Source organism: Protopterus annectens, chromosome 3.part1, assembly GCF_019279795.1.
Source record: "Protopterus annectens isolate FY-2018-M chromosome 3.part1, PAN1.0, whole genome shotgun sequence".
Lineage (NCBI taxonomy): Eukaryota > Metazoa > Chordata > Ceratodontiformes > Protopteridae > Protopterus > Protopterus annectens.
The window spans coordinates 1,357,193,179-1,357,212,575 of NC_056732.1; the positions used below are offsets into that span (position 1 = coordinate 1,357,193,179).

Below are 19,397 nucleotides of genomic sequence, written 5' to 3' on the forward strand. Positions count from 1 at the left end.
GAGCTGAGTACATTTGTAAATGAGAAGGTTGGTGAATGCAGCATAATGAGGTTTGAGTACAAAATAAACATTTCTGGCTGCACCTCTGGTGCCAAAAGAATTGCAGATTGCTTGTTTTTTTTTCCCCTAAAAGCCATATTTTCAGTACTTTATCTCTGTTGTTCATTAACTTCTTTATATCTGACATAAGCTGTGGTGCAGGTGATGGTTTGACTCCTATGTTGAGGTGCAAGGTAGTTTAACATGGAGAGGAAGGTTTTGTTAAAATGAGTTACTGCATCATCTTAAGGCAATGTTTTTTTATGGTTCCCAGTTACTATGCATAAGGATATATAGAAAGTTTCCTTTATCAAATTTTGTTGTACTATTTTTCTGACTGTTTTATATTGGATGTTTCTTTGAATGTGGTGTTTCCATATGGGGAAGACTGGGTTATGATCATCAATTATGTTAGGCATAATTCCTTCAAGGGTTATTTTGTTGAGATCTGTTGTCAGTTTCCAGTACAAAATACTTTATTTTCCAGTAGCTTTATTTGTCCTTGTGGTCATATATATTGGCTGTTTTAGTCCATATAGATTGATAGTGGAGAGAAAAGTTGTATGAGTACTGTTGAGCCAATGAATATTAAGGTTACCTAGGGTTATCTTTTCAAGAGATATATTTATAGAATGTCACGGTAATATGTTCTCATAGACTAATTTGTCTGTACTGGGGAGTGGGAAGTATATAGTGTTGTTATTCATACTAATTTTTGTGAGTTAAATTTAATTGTAGCTAATAGTATTTCAGTGCTGTTGATGTTTGATACTTATATATGGGGTTCATGGGGCAAAGTTAAAAGCTTTTGAATATATAATGGCTTCACCACCATCTCATTTATTACTACAATCATTATGAATAATGTTCTAGCCAGGGGGCAGTGTTTCTTCATCTTTTTGTGTGATTTAAGCCAGCTTTTTCTTACTGCTATTATGTAAGGGGTGTGGAGAGACACCCCGCTATGTAGATGTGTTACTTTATTCGACATGCTCTAGGTATTTATACCATGTAATTTTAATCCAATAAGGCTGCTACAAAAAGGTATACTATGATTCCTCAAGACAATATTTTGCATGGCAAGTCCTGGGTTAGGGTGAATGTCCCCTCACTTTAGATGTAGTTTGTGTTTAAGTTTATGTTGGTGTTTAGACTTCTGCAGTAAGGTTTGGCTATCTGCCTTGTTTAATGTTAGATGTTTGTTTTGTTGGTAGATATTTAAGAATTGACTGCTCAGCGGTGTTAGATCTGAATATTTAGGGATTTATTGTAATAGTTGCTTTTTGATTGTTTGTGTGAGAGTGAGGGCAATAACACTATCATTTATTAAGTGGGATGTTGTAGTGGGTAAGCAGAGATAAGAAAACAAGTACAATTAGAAACTGTATTATTTTATAAACGTAATGTTTGTAGATAGGTTGTGTTTGCTTTGCCATCCTACTCCATCCATCCACAACCCCTTTTTCCCATTTTTGAACATGGGCTTGCGGTGTCACTGCAACAGTGACAAACATCTAGCCACTGGGTGGCTAAGCTTGCCACGGTAGTTCTTTTGTACCACACGCTCACATGTACACTCACACCTATGACCAATTTAGACTGTTTGATCCATCTACTACATGCATTTGTAATGTGGGAGGAAGCCGGAGCACCCAGAGAAAACCCCAGGAGAACACATGGAGGACATGCAGACTCCACACAAAAGGCACCCTAGCTGAGAATCGAACTGAGGAAACTCTTGCTGTGAGATGACAACTCTATCCACTGTGCCACTGCACTGCTCCAGTAGTATGGAATGTTGATTGTTTTTCTATATTATAAAGATGTGAGGTGATAGTGTGATTAGTCAGCTGAATGTAAGTCTGATAATATTTCTAAATTGTAGAGTATTACATTATTATTAATTATAAAGGTGTTATACTGTTGTAAAAACAACAGCAAAGCAGCAAAGCAACAGCAGCAAATAAACCGAAAAACAAAGACCAGGAACCCAATGAATAAAATATATTCCTCTCTGACGTCTCGGCATACGCTGCCTTCTTGGAGTACACCTGTTGTGTAGGGTAGGATTTAATGTGGATTCAATGAAAGGAGATGACTGTATGCAGTGGGATGGAGCCAGAAGTGTGATTGAACATTTTGGTGCAGTTTTATTGAGGTATAAGAAACAGACAGTTTCATTACTTTAGGTGAATTAGTGGCTAGCAGTTCAGTGGACTAAAATGTAACTGAATTTGGACTACATGAAAAGAGACATAGAGGAGCTCTCTGATTATGTAGCCCAAGCAGGTATGACCCTGACCTTGAGCAGTATCCTACCTTCACCAAGAATGATGCCACAATACAGAGATAAGATGATCAGCTTTAACAATTGGCTTAAACTCTGGTGTCATTCAAAGGGGATCCAATGTCTGTCTGCCTGGGATGACATGCTGGACAAGCCACGCTGCTGGACGGCTTGCACCTGTCACCCCTGGGATTCCGGATTTTGGCAAAGGCTCTTGCCACCCCCATAGTGCCTTTTTAGGCAAGGCTCAAATTCTAAACCTACCACCCTAGAACACAACAAAGAAAAAAAACTAAGGGTAATGCTGCTCAATGCCAGAAGTCTTAACCTCAAGATGCATGCACTCGAGGCCCTTCTCAGTATGGAGAACATCGATGTCTGTGCTGTGACAGAAACCTGGTTCAAGGCTCCTGAGAGCACCCCAGCGCTATCAGGTTTTACCTCATATCATGCGTTCCGGCCCCAAAATCCGGACAATACCAAGAAAGGTGGGGGGGTATCCATATTCATCAAGGACACCCTCACCTCAAGATTGGTGGCAACGCACGATGCATCGGAAACCATCCAGGTGCAATTAACCATAGGCAAGACTGCTCTGCAATTTGTAGCATGTTACAGGCCACCCTCAAACTTAGGAACCTCACATGGCCTTCCTGAAAACACTGGAGGATAAATGTATCTCGAACACCATCATACTAGGTGACTTCAACTACCCTAATATAGACTGGGAACACTACTCAAGCCCAAACACTCTAGCCCAAAAGTTCCTGGAATTCATAAACTCAAATGCCATGGAACAACTAGTCACCATCCCCACAAGAGGAGAAAACATACTTGATCTCATCATCACGAACATGGGAGCACAATGTTCAACACCGAAGTATACCCCTCACTGGTGAGATCAGATCACAAACTAATCTCGCTGGAGGTCCTTATCCGCCCCACCGAAATAAAAAAGACCACAGTAAAGAACTTCGAAGCCGACTTCACACTGCTTAAGACTAGTGTGGTCTCCTTTAAGGCCCCCGAGCCGGCGGTAAACATTACTCAAACCGCTGAATCACTTACAAATGCCTTCTACTAGCACCTGCAGGGCTGCATGGATCAAGCAATCCCAAGCAAAACAAAGACTCTTTGTACCAAAGGCAAGCGTCCAGTCTGGTGGACCCCAGCCATAAACAAACTCTACAACAAAAGGAGAAAGCTACTACAAGATAGAGCAAAATCCTTAAAAGGTAAGACACCGCTGATCACTATAAGTAAAAATCTAACAGCTCTCATAAAATCATCCAAAGCTAATTTTGAGAGAAAAATAGCTAAGGACTCTAAAGACAACCATAAGGCATTCTTTAGCTATGTCAGAAACCTAGGAGGAAACTCCCAGATATGCTCAGAATTAGTCCAAAATGATGTGAAGATTACTGATCCTACAGACATTGCCAACATACTGGCTGACAGGTTCAGTGCAAACTCCCCCAAAAGGAGAGATATCTATACCAAATGATTGTAGCCCCCCAAACATCTCTAACGCCCAGGTGAGAACTGCTCTCTCCAAGGCAAAGAACACAGCATCCATGGGACCTGATGGTGTCCCCAGCTGTGTGCTCCACGTACTCAACGAGGAATTAAACCCACAGTTAGGACAGCTGTTTAATCTTAGTCTCACCTCCGGATACGTACCCAGGGAGTGGCGGACAGCGACTGTGGTCCCACTTCACAAAGGCGGTGCCTCCACCGACCCTGGAAATTACCGTCCCATTAGCTTGACAAGCCTTATCTGCAAAGCCATGGAGAGGATCATAATGGATCTCATAAATAAAGACATAGGGAATTTGCAGACTTTGGATCCAACCCAGTTTGGCTTTGTCAAAGGCAGATCATGCCTTTTAAACTTGGTTGACTTTTTCGAAACTGTCACCAAGGCCATTGACGAGTGAAAGGCAGTCCATACAGCCTACCTAGACCTGGCGAAGGCTTTTGATACAATACCCCACTCGGGTATCATTGAAAAACTCATCAACTTAAATGTAAACCCATACATTACAAGATGGGTTGCAAACTGGCTGAGTGACAGAACCCACAGGGTCAGAGTTGCTGGCGCCATGTCAGACTCAAAGCCTGTCACAAGTGGTGTCCCACAGGGCTCAGTCCTGGGCCCACTCTTGTTTGGCATCTACCTTTCTGAAGTGCAAGCAAACACAGGAGGGTTATGGCTGACAAAGTTTGCAGATGACTGCAAACTGGGCACCGTAGTCGAAAACACATCTGACATAGATATCCTTCAGAAGGGTCTCACAGAAATGGATAACTGGTGCCAGAGCCATGGCCTAAAGTTAAATGCCAAAAAATGCATAGTCATACCCTTCGGGAAAAACAAGGTTACCCCTAGCTACCATATAGGTGGCAATCCACTGATCACAGAAGAAGTTATCAGGGACCTGGGGACCCAGGTTGACAGTAGCCTTTCATTCGACACTCATATTGCTAAAGTAGTTAGGAAGACCTTCTACATTGCCCACCTTATCATGAAGGGATTCACATCTAGATCAAGGGAGGTCATAGTCTCCCTATACTCATCACTCATCAGACCAATGATTGAGTACAATGCCCCATTCGGAATGTATCTGACCCGACACTTGCAGCAGTTGGAGAGGCCACAAAAGTTCCTCACCAAAAGGATAAAGGGTCTCAAAAATCTGTCTTATGCTGCCCGACTGAAAGAACTCCAGCTATATTCAGTTTCTTACCCCTTGCTCAGAGGTGACCTGTGCCTGACATACAAGGCCATGTCAAACCCAGATTTGATGAACATGCTTCATCTCAAAAAATCTAGATCCCTCAAAGCCACAAGGGCGGGAGACTTAAACCTCGACACGGTTATTAATAGGATGTGCTGGAGGGATAGATTCATCACCCAAAGACTCCCTATGCTGTGGAACAAAATCCCGGTATATGTGAGGCAGAGCACCTCGCTGGCCTTGTTCAAGAGGAATCTTGACCAATGGATGGGAGCTCGCAGATACACCCCAGGGGTTACCTCAGTGTCACTGCTCGACAGAGGCACAGCAAAATAATGGGCATAGTTTCTCCAAACTAAAGGGGTGGCGTAAGCCACAAAACTATGGGCTAGGCTTGTAAATGCCCTCGGGCAGATAGCCTAGTATGAACCTATGAACCTATGAACCTATGAACCTATGAATGGTGGAAGAGGTAGCAGAAGAGAAATGAAGAAACAATGTACTGGACAGACAAAATGGGGAAGTTGTTGAGACATGCTGTAGTGATACCTGTCAATCGTCCAGATTTTTGCCTCTTATTTTTGACCTGTTCCTTATAAAATTTGTGGTTTTCTGGCATACCGTTTAGGAATGAATTCACTAAATAATGACAGACATTTGAGTTTCAGACTTTATATTTTTCAGAAAATGCACAGTAACACAAAACAGTTTATTCTAACAACTTTCTATGTTTATAAGAGCAATATTTAAAACTTGTCCCAGGTTTTGGGCCTTTGTCCCCCTTTACGTTTGGCTTTATCCAGATTTCTTGTGCTAGGATGTTGAAAGGTATGGTTATAGTGTAGTTCATAAGGATCAAGACAGGTTATTCCTGGCTGTTGAAAGACAAAGGATGGAACTGATGATGAATAAAGGACATGAGGTAGGAGTGGAAGGGATGGGGTAGGGTAGGGAAGCAAAATGGAGGTAAGCACAGCAAGTCAAAGCAGACCAGGAAGACCCCAGCCTGGTTTCTGACCAAAAACATCTTTTGATGTCAGGTCAGTACTCACACTGGGCTGCTATAGAAGGCTGCCCTGAAATGCATAATATATGTTGTTTATGGCTCCCAAACCAGTTAAGAGAGTGAGAGATAACAGCTTACAAGAGAAGACAGCAAAACTGTTTTAATATCATATTAAGCAATTTATTGATAACCCCTATAAAGCTTTATAGAGAATTGGGAAAAAAGGCAAAAGGAATTGAAAGACCACCCAAAAAAACAAGCAATAGATACATTTTAGAGAAGTATCTATGAAGATTATGTGCAATATAACAAAGATGCTAAATGGATAGAAGAAATGAAAGAATAAGAAGTTCAAAGGTACATGATATGAAATGGGATTAAGTAACAGCCAGAGAGATTGAAATAAAGTTAAGAAAAGCTTCTAACTGGAAAACCCCAGGCCCAGATGCAGTACCTAGCTTCTGGCTAAAAGTATTAACATCTTTGCACAAAGACGTAGTCATGAGTAAGAACTATTTATATGCGCACCATGAGCAGGGACTGGCCTGGTTAACACCAGGAAAAACAATGCTCCTACTTAAGAGTGAACCTGCAAGTTATGTTAAAAAAATTATAGACCAATAACTTACCTTCCAACGACGTGTAAACTATATACCAGAATTGATGCCAACAGAGTTTATAGTCATTTAGAAGAAAATTTAATTATGGCAATAGAACAAAAGGGTAATAAAAGAAAGTCATATGGAACAAAGGTTCATTTGTTACTAAATAAATTCATAGCGGAAAAATTTAAAAAGGGGAAGAATCTAAGTATGGCATGGAATGGCATGGACTGACTACAAAAAAGCATTTGACAGTTTCCTGCATTCGTGGATAAAAGAGTGCTTAAAATGTATAAGATACACCCCACACTGATTGATTACATTACAGTGACCATGAAACAGTGGCAGACCACTTTGCAATTAAGCCATGATAAAGGACAAATTATTATTCCAGGGATAAAACTTCAAAGGGGGATATTCCAGAATGACTCTTTGTCATCACTGCTATTCTGTCTTGCACTTAAGCCATTAAGCTGCCCACTTAGCTTAGGCCATGGCTATAATTTGGTTCCTAGAAAACAACAAAGTGTAAAGACTTTTCATCTTCTCTTTGTCGATGATTTAAAACTGTATATTTCATCAGAGGAGGAACTGAAAGCACATCTACAAGTTGTCAAAACTTTTTCAGATGATATAAGAATGTCATTTGGTCTTGATAAATGAGCAGAAACAACCTTTAAAGCAGGAAAGCTGCAGCACCAAGAAAACATCAGTTTGGGACAAGAATGTGATATAAAAAGAACTTGAGCAAGAGGGGCTGTATAAATATTTGGGAACTGATGAAGGATCAATAATAAAACATGAACAAATTAGGAAAAAACTTAGTAAGGAATATTTTAGAAGACCTAAATTAATTTTGAAAACAGTATTGACATCTAGGAACAAAATTCAGGCTATAAACCAATTTTCTCTCCCTGTCCTAACTTACAGTAATCGACTGGCTCCAAAAGGTGTTGGATAGATTATATAGGATAGCAAGAAGGATGTTTCATGCTGATCAAATGATTTATAAAAATCAGTGTGTACCAAGATTATATATTCCCTGTTCCGAAGGAGGTATGGGTCTGCTTGAAATTGATTACATGTTTAGAGCTGCTGACCTCAAAAGACCCAAATGTAGTGAGAGTTTTGAAACATGAGGAGAATAAATCTAATATGACTTCCCTGCTTAGTCTAGCAGAAGCATATCAGCATCGAGTGGGAATGGAAATCAAACCAGAAGTAAATAACAATCAGGTAGCAACTGAATGTGCCAAAAAACAAAAGAAAGAATATAAGGTGAACGACTAGATGAGAAGGCAAGAAATGTGGGAAATGCATAAATACAGTTGCAAGTATAGAAAACTGGATAAACCTCATATTGATCAGGGTCAAATGCAGGAATGGTTAAAGAGAGGCGAAGTCAAACCAAAAGATGAAAGGTTAATATTGGCGGCCCAAGACAGTGGGCTACATGCACATTGGTTTACAAAGTCCAATGAACGTGGGAGAAACAGACAAATGCAGGTTTTGTAAATCATAATTGGAAACAGTTGCATACCATTTTGCTGGTTGTGATATACTAATGGTAGAAGGACTGTATACTGAAAGGCATAAAAATGTGCCAAGACTGATGCACTGTGGATTGTGCAAACATTATGGTACTGAAGTGGCTGAAAAACACTGGAAACATGAGCTACAAAGCATAATAGAAAATGATGAAGTCTACATCACATGGAATCAACCATTACCAACAGTTCAAAAGACAGATGAGAGAAAACCAGATGTGGTGATCCATGAAAAGAAGACAAAAGTAGCACTGATCATTGAAATCGCTACACCCAGTGACTACAGTGTCTTGCGTACAGACAGACATAACGTCATAAAATATCAGGATTTGCAGACAGAAATAAGAGCAATGTGGAAGAAAGATACCCAAACAGTTCCAATAGCAGTAGTAGGAGCAATGGTCTCATAAAAAAGAATCTACAGTCATATTTAGATATACCAGTATATGCAACTCCATACGAATTGCAGAAGGAGTCATTATTGGGCACATTGTGGGTGCAGTGATGAGCACTTTTGGCTGACATCAAAGATTGAAACAATACTAATTTCATGAACTTTAATCGTACTTTGACTTAGTCATAATACTGATGATATACAATGCCAGTAACTGAATCAAGTATAATAGAACAAGCTGACATTAAACTATTAAGGAAAGGGTAACATCTAATGTCTAATGATTTTATGCAACATTCCTGTGGTGGGGGTATAACTGAGCCCATAGTTTTTCAGCTGCATGATATAACTTTGCAACATGGCTGTTCAACACTCTTTAATGGAAACCCTAAACTTCAATATTTAAGTAATACAATGAAAATGAAAATTCACTGCAACACTGCTAAAGCCTTTTTGTGGAGGAGCTTAGTTTCCCCTGCACCCCTGACATGGGGACTATCTCCCCCTATAACCCTGTTACTTATATTCTGTTTCAAAGATCACTGTACCTTGGAATAAGGGGAGTTGTCTAAGATACAGCAGTCTCAGAATTTGTACATCATAATTATTTACAAGCTGCAACTGTATTCTCAGTGAAGGGTGTTGAATGCCTGTATTGTTAACTTTTGCCTTGCTCCCCAGTTTTTCTTGTCATCTGGCCTCAGAAACCTCAAAAGCAATTTTCATCCTAATGAACTACAGCCACTGTGTTCAAGGTCTACTAATATAAATTACACTTAAGATTCAAGGTTAACTGCATTACACAGAGTAGTTAGAAGCAAACCTAGAACATTTTTCTGCAAGACTTCTCACATCAGAAATGGCATAAGGAAAAACTAACTTAAGTAAACAAACAAGGAAAATGAAATACCAATAGACCAACAACTTTCTGATGGTAGGTAGTTCTAATAAATACACACCTTGTGCTCTTGTATTTGGTTGTTGACTGTCTCCAGAATGAGGCTCGGTGGGGGTAAAGCAGCAAGATTTCCTTCTGTTTGTGCCATCCATTTAAGGAGGTCCTGAACAGTGTTATGGAACTCAGTGGCCAGTGTTAGGCCCTCGGTTAACTTCCTCTGCACAGTAGAAAGAAAGGAAATGAGAAAATGAGACAAAAATCAGATCACTTTTATGTGACTGTATGTATTGTCAGTCAAACACCTTTATTGATGGGTTTCTGAACATGCATTTCAGGTTGTCAGTATAGCTAGAAATACATAAAGCATCAATTTTGATAGCTGAATATCTTCACAGAGTTATGGTACATCAGCAGCAACTGGTGTAAAGTAATGTACTTCTGCACTTTGAAAGGTGAAATGAAGTGCAAGCAAACTGTAACCATGAATGATGGCTGTGACACACACACACACACACACACACACACACACACACACACACACACACACACACACACACACACACACACACACACTTGTATGCTCACACATTCACATTCGTATACAGACAATAAATAATCTTTGTGAAGCTGGGCACTACTTCTACCAAAAGAATCTATAATACTCTCTTCTATTTACAATGTACAATAAAAATTACTGCTCTGACTAGTCAGAAACAGGTATCACAAGTAAAGTTGCTATTACCTTCTCCTAACTTTTTTACACTGGTGTCATTTCAGCTTATATCTTCTCAAACTATAGACATATCCCTTTCCAAATAATAATAAAATGCAAATGGAGCCCATTTCGCAGAAGTCTGCAATGTGCTGCATACACCATCAAAGCTTTAGGCTTAATAGTAGCCAGCTGCTGGCTAACTTCATATGAGGCTGTGAGCCTATGTATCCACAATACATTGAAGATTGATTTTTGTTGAATTGCATTGATCTCTCCTGAATATTAAACATTCTAACTTGGTCCTTAAATCTGTACCTCATAAAACCTACTAACAGATGAACACACACACAGACATGTTCCAGCACACTTATGCACACACACACACACACACACACACACACACACACACACACACACACACACACACACACACACACACACACACACACACACACACACACACACACACACATACACATGCTAACACAAGCACACCACACAACTTTATGTGCATTCCTAGCATTATTTCTAGACACTCCCTTGATATTCACAGAGTGCCATGTTGTGTTTCCTGATGTATCTGCATTGCTCCTTTTGTCGCATGGCTCAGTGCACCTTAAAAGTGCTCAGTATAATGCACATTTCTTACAGTATCTCATAGCTCATGCACTGTCAGGCACATGATTCTGTTCTTCATGAAATGTGTACCAAGCAGTCCAGCATGCCCTCTACAATTCGTTTGGTCTACAGGTTAGAAGATGTCTGGGAATCTAGCTATCCAGAGGATCCTTGTATTTCAAATGTCTACTCATTTGCACACATCATTTATTCAGAGAGTATATGCAAAGTTGTAGAGAGGAGAAAAGTATCTGCCATCATATACAGCAGATTTTTAATGAATGTAGGAAAGAAACATCATAGGATCATAGGAGGTTACTAGGCTAACAGCCCTAGAGCCATTTTAAGCTTAGCCATTCATGTCCCATTTTTCCCAATTATCATTACTGATGGGCTAAAATGGCTTTGGTATATGCCTGTGCCTTAGGGCATCTACAACATGCCCTGGTCCATAAGGGCCACAGGTAACAAGCCAAGGGTGAATTTGTGATTTCCCATCCATTAGCCCAAATTATATTTGTATAGGCTTAGATGACAGCTCTGTTTCACATAAAAGAGGAGTCTGTAACACAGAAGGGGTAATCTATAAGACACATAGCTGTCTAACATGTTTTGCTTATGTCACAGAGATGGTTTAGAGCCTTAGATTGGGTAATTCTAGTGTTGTTTCTTTTGCAAATGTGCAGCAGATCCATCAGGGCTGGCTCAGAGAATGCCTTAGAGGTGAGGCTTGGATCGCCCCAGTAGTCTACAGGAGACTTGAGTTCAGGGATAGGGCTTTGAGGCAGTCCACATAGGACAAATTATTTACACCCTGTATTCTTTTAGTGAGGAACCTCTGTGGCTGATCCAGCTGTTGCAAATGCCTGGTCAGGCACATGCTGAAGGGTTCACTGTACTCAATTATTGGGCTAATGAGGGCTGAGTATAGTGGGACTTTAATCTCCTTAGATATAAATGCAATGGCCTTACTTATAAGTTGCGCCACCTAGATGGATTTTCGTAATACCATGGACACATAGTGATCAAAGTTCAGGCTACTGTCAACCTGAGTTTCCAAGTCCCTTACCACTGGGTCTGCATTTGGGGGGGGGTGTTATCAATGCTGCAATTTGCGAGGGTGGTATTCTTTCCAAAGGGTATAAGTATGCATTTATTGTTGCACTGAGTTTTAGGCCATGCTTCTGGCACCAGTTGTTTGTCTGTGTAATACCCTCTGGGAGGATATTAATATCTCTGGGAATTATGCCTACATTTGTGTGTTTGTCTATAATACCTGAATGAGGTATTGTGTCGAATGTCTTTGCCAAGTCAACATAGGTACTAAGCATCATTTTGCCCTCATCCATGGATCTAATGACCTTCTCGAAGAAGTCCAATAAGTTTTGTAGGCATGACCTGCCCTTGGCAAAATCAAACTAGGATGGGTTCAGTGTCTGAAGATTTCCTATTTTGTTTTATCAGGTACATGCTATTTCTTTCCATGGCCTTGCATGTAAGACCAGTCAAACTTATGGGTCTGTAGTTCCTTGGGTCTGTTGATAATCCGCCTTTATGTAGAGGGATGAGTGTTGCAGTCCTCCATCCCCTAAGGATGAAGCCAGTCTGGAGGCTGTGGTGGAATAGTTCTAGTGGGCCTGACAGGTTATGTTTCAAGCTATTTCGGAGGCATCCTGGAATATTATTAGACCCACCAATGCCGTGGTTTTAATTCTGGAGAGTAACTTGTTCTTTAGTGATAGCTAAGGGAGAAATGGCAAAAGTTATTTCTTGGGGGTGAAGTGGGTGAAAATGGAAGTGACACTGGAGCTAAATTTTTTGACCAGCAAATTTGCTATATCCCCAGGTTTGGTATAGGAAGCCCCATTGACTAATTGTTCAGAACACTGTTGGGTTTTCCATTTTAAGATTGCATCCATAACTGAAAAATGCCTTATGGATATCCTTATCCTGGAAGGCTATGTTTGCCTTAAAGTTGACTTTGGCTATCTTGATTAATCACCTGAGTTGCTTGTTCAGACTGACGAAAGAGGTTTTTGCCTTCTGGGCATAGCGCTTCCTATTTCTGGACAGGATTTCCTTTCTTTTGTTGTATAACCTATTTATACTGAGGGTTCACCAAAAGGGTTTGTTTTTGGAGTTTATCCTAAGTTTATTACAGTTTGGTACTGCTCTTTAAAAACAGTTATTTACATGCTTGTACAGGATTTCTGTAAACACTTTTGCAAAGGCCACCATGCTCTTTGAGTATGGAGGGGCTTGGAATTTAGCTATGCCATTGCTTAATAGGAGAAAGTTAGTCTTGAAAATTTCTTAAAGGTTCTGGGGTTTGCTGGGAGTTCAGCCTTTATATTTATTTCAGGGGTGACTGCTTTATGTTCTAATCTGACCAGTGAGGACATTACACAAGGGGGGGATGCAATGTTCCTTCATATTTGTGAATACCAGATCCAGGATACTTGCAACCCTAGCAAGTGTGCAGACTAGCTGTTCCAGGGTGTTTGCATAGACAAATTCCAGGAATCTTTGAGCCTGCATGTTGTGTAGGTATCCCAGTTTCTGGTGGACAGCTGAAATAACTGCTCTAAATGTGTCAAAGGCATTAAATCATGTTTATTAACCGCACAGATGTGAACACTATCCAGGGGAAAGAGCACTTCCAGGGAGAGGAGCTTCATGTTGAGACTTCTAGCACTGAGCAGTAACACCTTTATTTTATCTTGCATAGAATTTACGATGGTGGAAGGTTTATCAGACTGGCATTGCCAAAAAAAGGCACTGTAGGGGTGGGTAAGGTTTTGGCCAATATCCAAAAGCATAGTGTGGGCAGGTATGGACCATCCCTGGCAAAGCAGTATGGTCTGTCAATTCTGTCCCCCTAAGCTGAGAAATACTGGAACTTCACAAGGTGAGTTGACCCATTTGAAAGAAAGGAGTAACCCCCATATATTAGAAGAAAAAGTGAGGGGAGTTTTAGGAAAGTAAACAATGAAATCTGATTTTTTATTAACATTCTAGTACTTTGGTATCTCAGTTTTTTTTTGTGAAAACAGATGTGTTTAGTAGCTTCACATTTTCTTCAGCTCCCATAGAACTCTTCCTACCTGTTTCCAGTAATCCATTTCCCAGTAAAATCCACCCATAAATCCAATATATTTAAACAACTTCTGTTCATCAACAGTCACTCAAATGCTGGCAGTACACCTTTCATTTTACAGTCTGGCATTTGAGCTGCAGTTTCATTTTGCAAAATGTGTTAAAATTAGCTAAAACTCATAACCAAACTTTGTTCTCATAGGTGTACCTTTATTAAATGAATAAACAAGCCACGTTTAATTTGCACACATAACTACCTACCTTTTTTAAAACTTTTCATCAACCAGTTTTTTTACTCCCACCACACTGATAACTTATCAGCTGCTACCTTTTCCTTTATAGCTGGATCTACTTTTTCTTTCTACCAAGGTATACCTCTCAGTCTCTTAGCACAAGAATTCTGGACAAAGCCATAAGGTACAGATATTACATATTGATCTCATAAATTTAGAAATAACAGGGTTTGCATTAGCATGCATTTTTTTAAGAAGGATATGAAGTCTGAAACTCAAATTTCTGTAATTATTATGTGATGGCGGTTTTTAATGATTTGCCAAAAACTACAAATTTTATGAGGAATAGACCAAAAATATGAGGCAAAAATGGGGATAATCTGCAAACTGTTGACAATAGAGAGGTCTACATTAAGTCTGTGTCCTGTTTCCTCTTTCACTTTGTACAATATCTCATTGTTTTCTCTCTCTCTCCCCACCTCATGCTAGCCATTCCCAACCTTCTATACAGTTTCTTACATTACTGATGAACAAATTATAATCCACCACATTAAGGTGTGAGAGCCATGCTGTTGTTACCTTTTCCTGTTTTAGACATCACATATCATGCCGTAGCATTTGAGTTAGCTTCCAGGCATCTATTGGTAATTCCTTCCTTTGATAAATGCACATGTAACAACTGTGAAACTCACCCAAGTACATCAACTACAAATTAGACATCACCACCAAATATAGTCACAGAGTTTATATGTAACTTCACCTAAATAAATAAATCATCCTTATTGTATTTTCCCATACAATGACAACACTCCACAACTGATCTATAACTTCTTAACAATACCAGGCCCTTAAACCACTTTGCTGTCTCTTGTTTGTCATAAACCACTGGAAAAACTAAGAAAATACTAGAACCAAGTGAAATCCATTGCAATCCCAAAGTATCTGTTCTCTTTAGTGTCTCATTTAAAGGGATGTCTTGTCATCTTTGTTGCCTGGTAGTTGAGCTAATATTTTGACCCTTTCGGGTCTGCCTAGGTTTGACAGTGTAGACTCAGGGGTGATGTTAGTTGTACAGTAAGTCATTTACATAACATTATTGATTTTAAATGTATGATGATGTAGAGCTTTGTGAGTATGGCTGACCCACTTAAGGTGTGCATGTGTGTGTTTTTTATTTTGTGTGCATGTTGTTTTTTTTAGCAGTCTTGCTAACGTGGTTGACGCCCATTTTCAGTACATATTTTAACCATGTTGCTAAGCTGGGGGATGCCCATTTTCAGTGGAGGCTTGGGAGCACTCTTAGCGACCTGCTCAAATGGTAGACAGATGGAGAATATGCAGAATGAGCTTGTTAAACAGCTTAAAGCCTTAGTCCTCTGAACTAAACTTATATGAAAGAGTTAAAAGTGTAAAATAAAACAATGAGAATGTTATAGAAATGAGGTTGCAGTTACTGTAGAACCTGATTAACGGCAGTTTTTTTTTTTCTTGTGGTAGTTATATTTGCAAACAAGTAGACTCATCATTGTAGCGAGCATCAACATCCTAGATGAAGCCCCCCCCAATAAATTTTTTTAACAAGTCCAGTGGTCCTCCAGTGATCATGTTCAGCCACCACCCAGACTTCTTTTAAAAGACCGATTAAGTAACTATGGTAATAAGCCCACAGGTTTACCATAGTAAACAGTGTCCTCTTTGAATAGTAGTAGCAGTAGTAGTTGATCCAACCCCATCTCTTTGCATTCCACTTATTCGGGGCTGGGAGGTTGGCATAATGGTTAAGGTGTTTACCTTACAGATACAAGCTGCAAGGTTTGATTCTCACATGGGGTAATTGGCTAGGCTTAAAATGGCCCACAAAGGCAGTTAGCCTAGTACTAATCTATGAGTCTATGAGTCTATAATGTTCTTCTCAGCATTACAATAACATGTGACAACAGGAGATCACCTGTCCAGACATTGCATAATACCACTTCCATAGCCTGAAATAAATCATGGCAAGAATGCACAGTGTGGAAATCCAGTGTCTGGATAATAACCAATACTTCATATGATGCACTGTTACATACTGTAGGGATGCACATCCCAGTATCCTGTAAATAAAATCACAAACTTATGCTGCCAAAGCTAATTTTTAAGAAATAGTAACTATCTAGAAACATTTATGTAAAATTCTTAGAAAGGCTAACATGAATATAGACAGTACATGATAAACATATATGAGCAATGTTCATACAGGACTAAGGAATAAACTACAGAGCGATCTCCAGGCATGTATGTGCAAACCTTTGGTACTCAGCAGGTCACGATGCAATTCCCTACTAGAAGGCAGTAACCTCTTTATGATGCATTCTCGAATGGAACAAATGAAATGTTTCTGGCCTTTTACTCTGACTCAAAGCTTGTCCACTAACTGAACCTGGACTAACAAATGCACACCCTGGAGCAATACTGTTCCCGGATGTCACTTTTCCAGTCACCACCTACATAAAATTTAAAGTAGAGAATCTTTTTATTTCATAAAGTAGCTGCAGGATCCTGGAGCTTAAATTTTAATGTTTTAATTCTGCACGTCTGGAATTTAGAACGGAACATATTCTGTTTTTTTTTTCCTGTGTTACAGACAAATGGTCATGTTCACAGCACATTACATGTCCTTGACAATGAAACAAGTCAATGGTTTCTATTATATGTTCAGGATATCCTCTTTAAGGGGGCACAGAATGAACTGTAGTTAAACAGGTATTGGAGATCTACTCTTTGGTTGTAAAACACCATAAGACCCTATGGAAAATTTTCAGTCAGCTAAGCCAACATGCCCCTTTATTAGATTTTTGATAAACTGCAAGCACTTGTCTGGCTTTACCATATCTACTATATTTAGTAGGCAAATGTTCTACACTTTACATGTCCCTAAAAATCACTTGTTTCACCCTCCTGGATCTCTGCCTAGAATTGGTTTCTACCAGTAGCTGTTGCATACCCTGTAAGTCACTCACAAAAATATGTCCAGGGAATCCACACAATAAACCAAAACTCGATCAACAGATCAGACCCAACATATAGTATATTTGGCAAAATGTATGTCTTGCCCCAGCTTTTATGTTGGAAAAACCGACAGAAGGTTACGTAATAGAATATATGACCACATATATTGTATTAAAAAGAAAGACAAGAACAATGCCCTATATCGACATTTGGAAGAGAGTGATGGTTGTGATTTATTCAGATTTGCCATTCTTGAAGTGGTCAAGAGTAGTCCTAGGGGGTGTGATATTAAATCACTCCTGGGGAAAAAGAGATAAAATGGCAGATTAGACTGAATGCTGCCAGCCCACCAGGTATTAACGAATATATCCCTACTAAACCTCTGTTAAGAAATTAATAATAGTATATATATGGAACTAAAGGTTATCTTTATCCATTCACACACTATATATGTACTCGTATATTTTAGTATATAGGAACACAATACATTATGTGTATTTATAGGTATGAATTTTAGACATTTTTACTTATTGTCCGTTTTGTATCATAGGGAATTTTATTATTATTATTGTTTGGATCTTATTTGAAGATTTTATATTTATATTAATTATTTTTTTATGTATAAATGACGAAGAAGAGAATGTTGTTATGTGTTTTTAAGAATTTAATTGAATGTATAATTGATCAGGTGGTTGATTTGGTGGTCTTTTTTAAAAGTATTTAAAGTGAAGGATTGAAAGCATCAGATGATCTGAAGAAATCTACGTTGTGTAGATGAAAGCGCTCAACCTACAGCTATTGTGTTTTATTCAATAAAAGAATTTGGCTATAGTGGATCATGGTGTTTTGTCCTGGGGAATTTTCTGTTGATCGAGTTTTGGTTTATACCCTGTAAGTCACCATTCATCTCATGGATCTGACTTCAATGCTTAGTCAAGGCAGCTTTAAATTACAGAATCCTTCCTTCTTTCCTGTAGATCGATCCATGATCTCAGTTAATTCTGAATTAATTTTCAGTAAGTCATTGTAGACATTATTGAAACATAATAAACCATTTTACTTCCCACTGCATTTTCTTCTGGGTGTACCAAATAATGCGCTTTACAGAGAACATTTTCATAACTGGTAGTTTACCATTTGGCAGATGGAGGACCACTTTTTTAAGTTTAGTTCCATTTTTAGCTCTTTTTTGAGCTACCAGCATCCATTATCTACCTACACAGGCACTTTACAACTACAGAATGCTAGTAAATAAAAGTTCTAATTCACAGCTTTAAAAGTGCCTTCAAGTGGACTTGGGAAATAATGAATCTTGTTTCACATTGTTGTACTCATTCCATATCTTGATTAGAAGTCACACTGCACACATTGCTTTGATGTTTTCTGGTATGTTCGTCCAGAGTTTCAGAAACTGTTTTAAGGAGCTTGTCTTACTAAAAATGTTTCTCATTCATGTGTGGTATTTTACTGGGTATTTGAAGTTTATAAATGTGGGACTGCAAGTCTAAACATGACTGCAGATTTCTGTCGATATCACAGAAGAAAAGACATAAAACACTACTGTTTAAATAGCATATTAGCTTGCAAAGGTTGCATTTATTTTCTGCTTGATATTAGTATTTATCTTTCTATTGTTGTTTGAATGGTTGAGTGCAAACATTTGGAAAGTATAGTCACAAATATAGACACATGCAAAGTATTACCTGGTGTGTTAATGCAGACAGAAAATGATTGCACAGGTATACGAACACATGCACACACGTGCTTACAAATGTGCACATCCACAAACACACACAGATGCAAACATACATTGATGCATATGTATGCATGCACACATTCGTTACTGCATACAAACCAACAGAAGTCTTTCCTAATTTCTTCTTACTCAAACACACACCTGTCAACCTGAGTAACAGCACTCACCTTTCTTTCTTGGAGTTTGGCCTGCACAACTTCCCACTTCTGCTCGAGGATGCACAAGCTGTGCTCTGTGTTGGAACCACGTGGAATATCACGGTTGTTAAGCAGCCTGTGGATTGTGTCTCTCAGATTGTTGAACATATGCAGCTTAGCCTCCATCGCTTCACACAGCTCCTGTATGACAAATTAGCAGATATTATTCTTTGTTTTGAGAAAAACTAAGTGATCCTTTCACATATCTTGTTTTAATTCCACTGATATATGAAGTGCAGAGGAAAATCATTTTTGAATAAAAACTCCCCAAGGCCAAATGAAT

At 39.1% G+C, this 19,397-nt stretch overlaps 1 protein-coding gene across 1 annotated transcript in view; it reads right to left on the reverse strand.

Moving 5' to 3' along the window:
- Window positions 1–19,397, reverse strand: part of LOC122797773 (microtubule-actin cross-linking factor 1-like) — an 899,011-nt gene that overhangs the window by 346,115 nt on the left and 533,499 nt on the right. The window contains exons 21-22 of the mRNA XM_044066295.1: window positions 19,085–19,255; window positions 9,573–9,728 (exon numbers count right to left, since the gene is read on the reverse strand). Of these exons, the coding sequence (XP_043922230.1) occupies window positions 9,573–9,728; window positions 19,085–19,255 (327 nt within the window). The remainder of the gene's footprint in view (window positions 1–9,572; window positions 9,729–19,084; window positions 19,256–19,397) is intronic.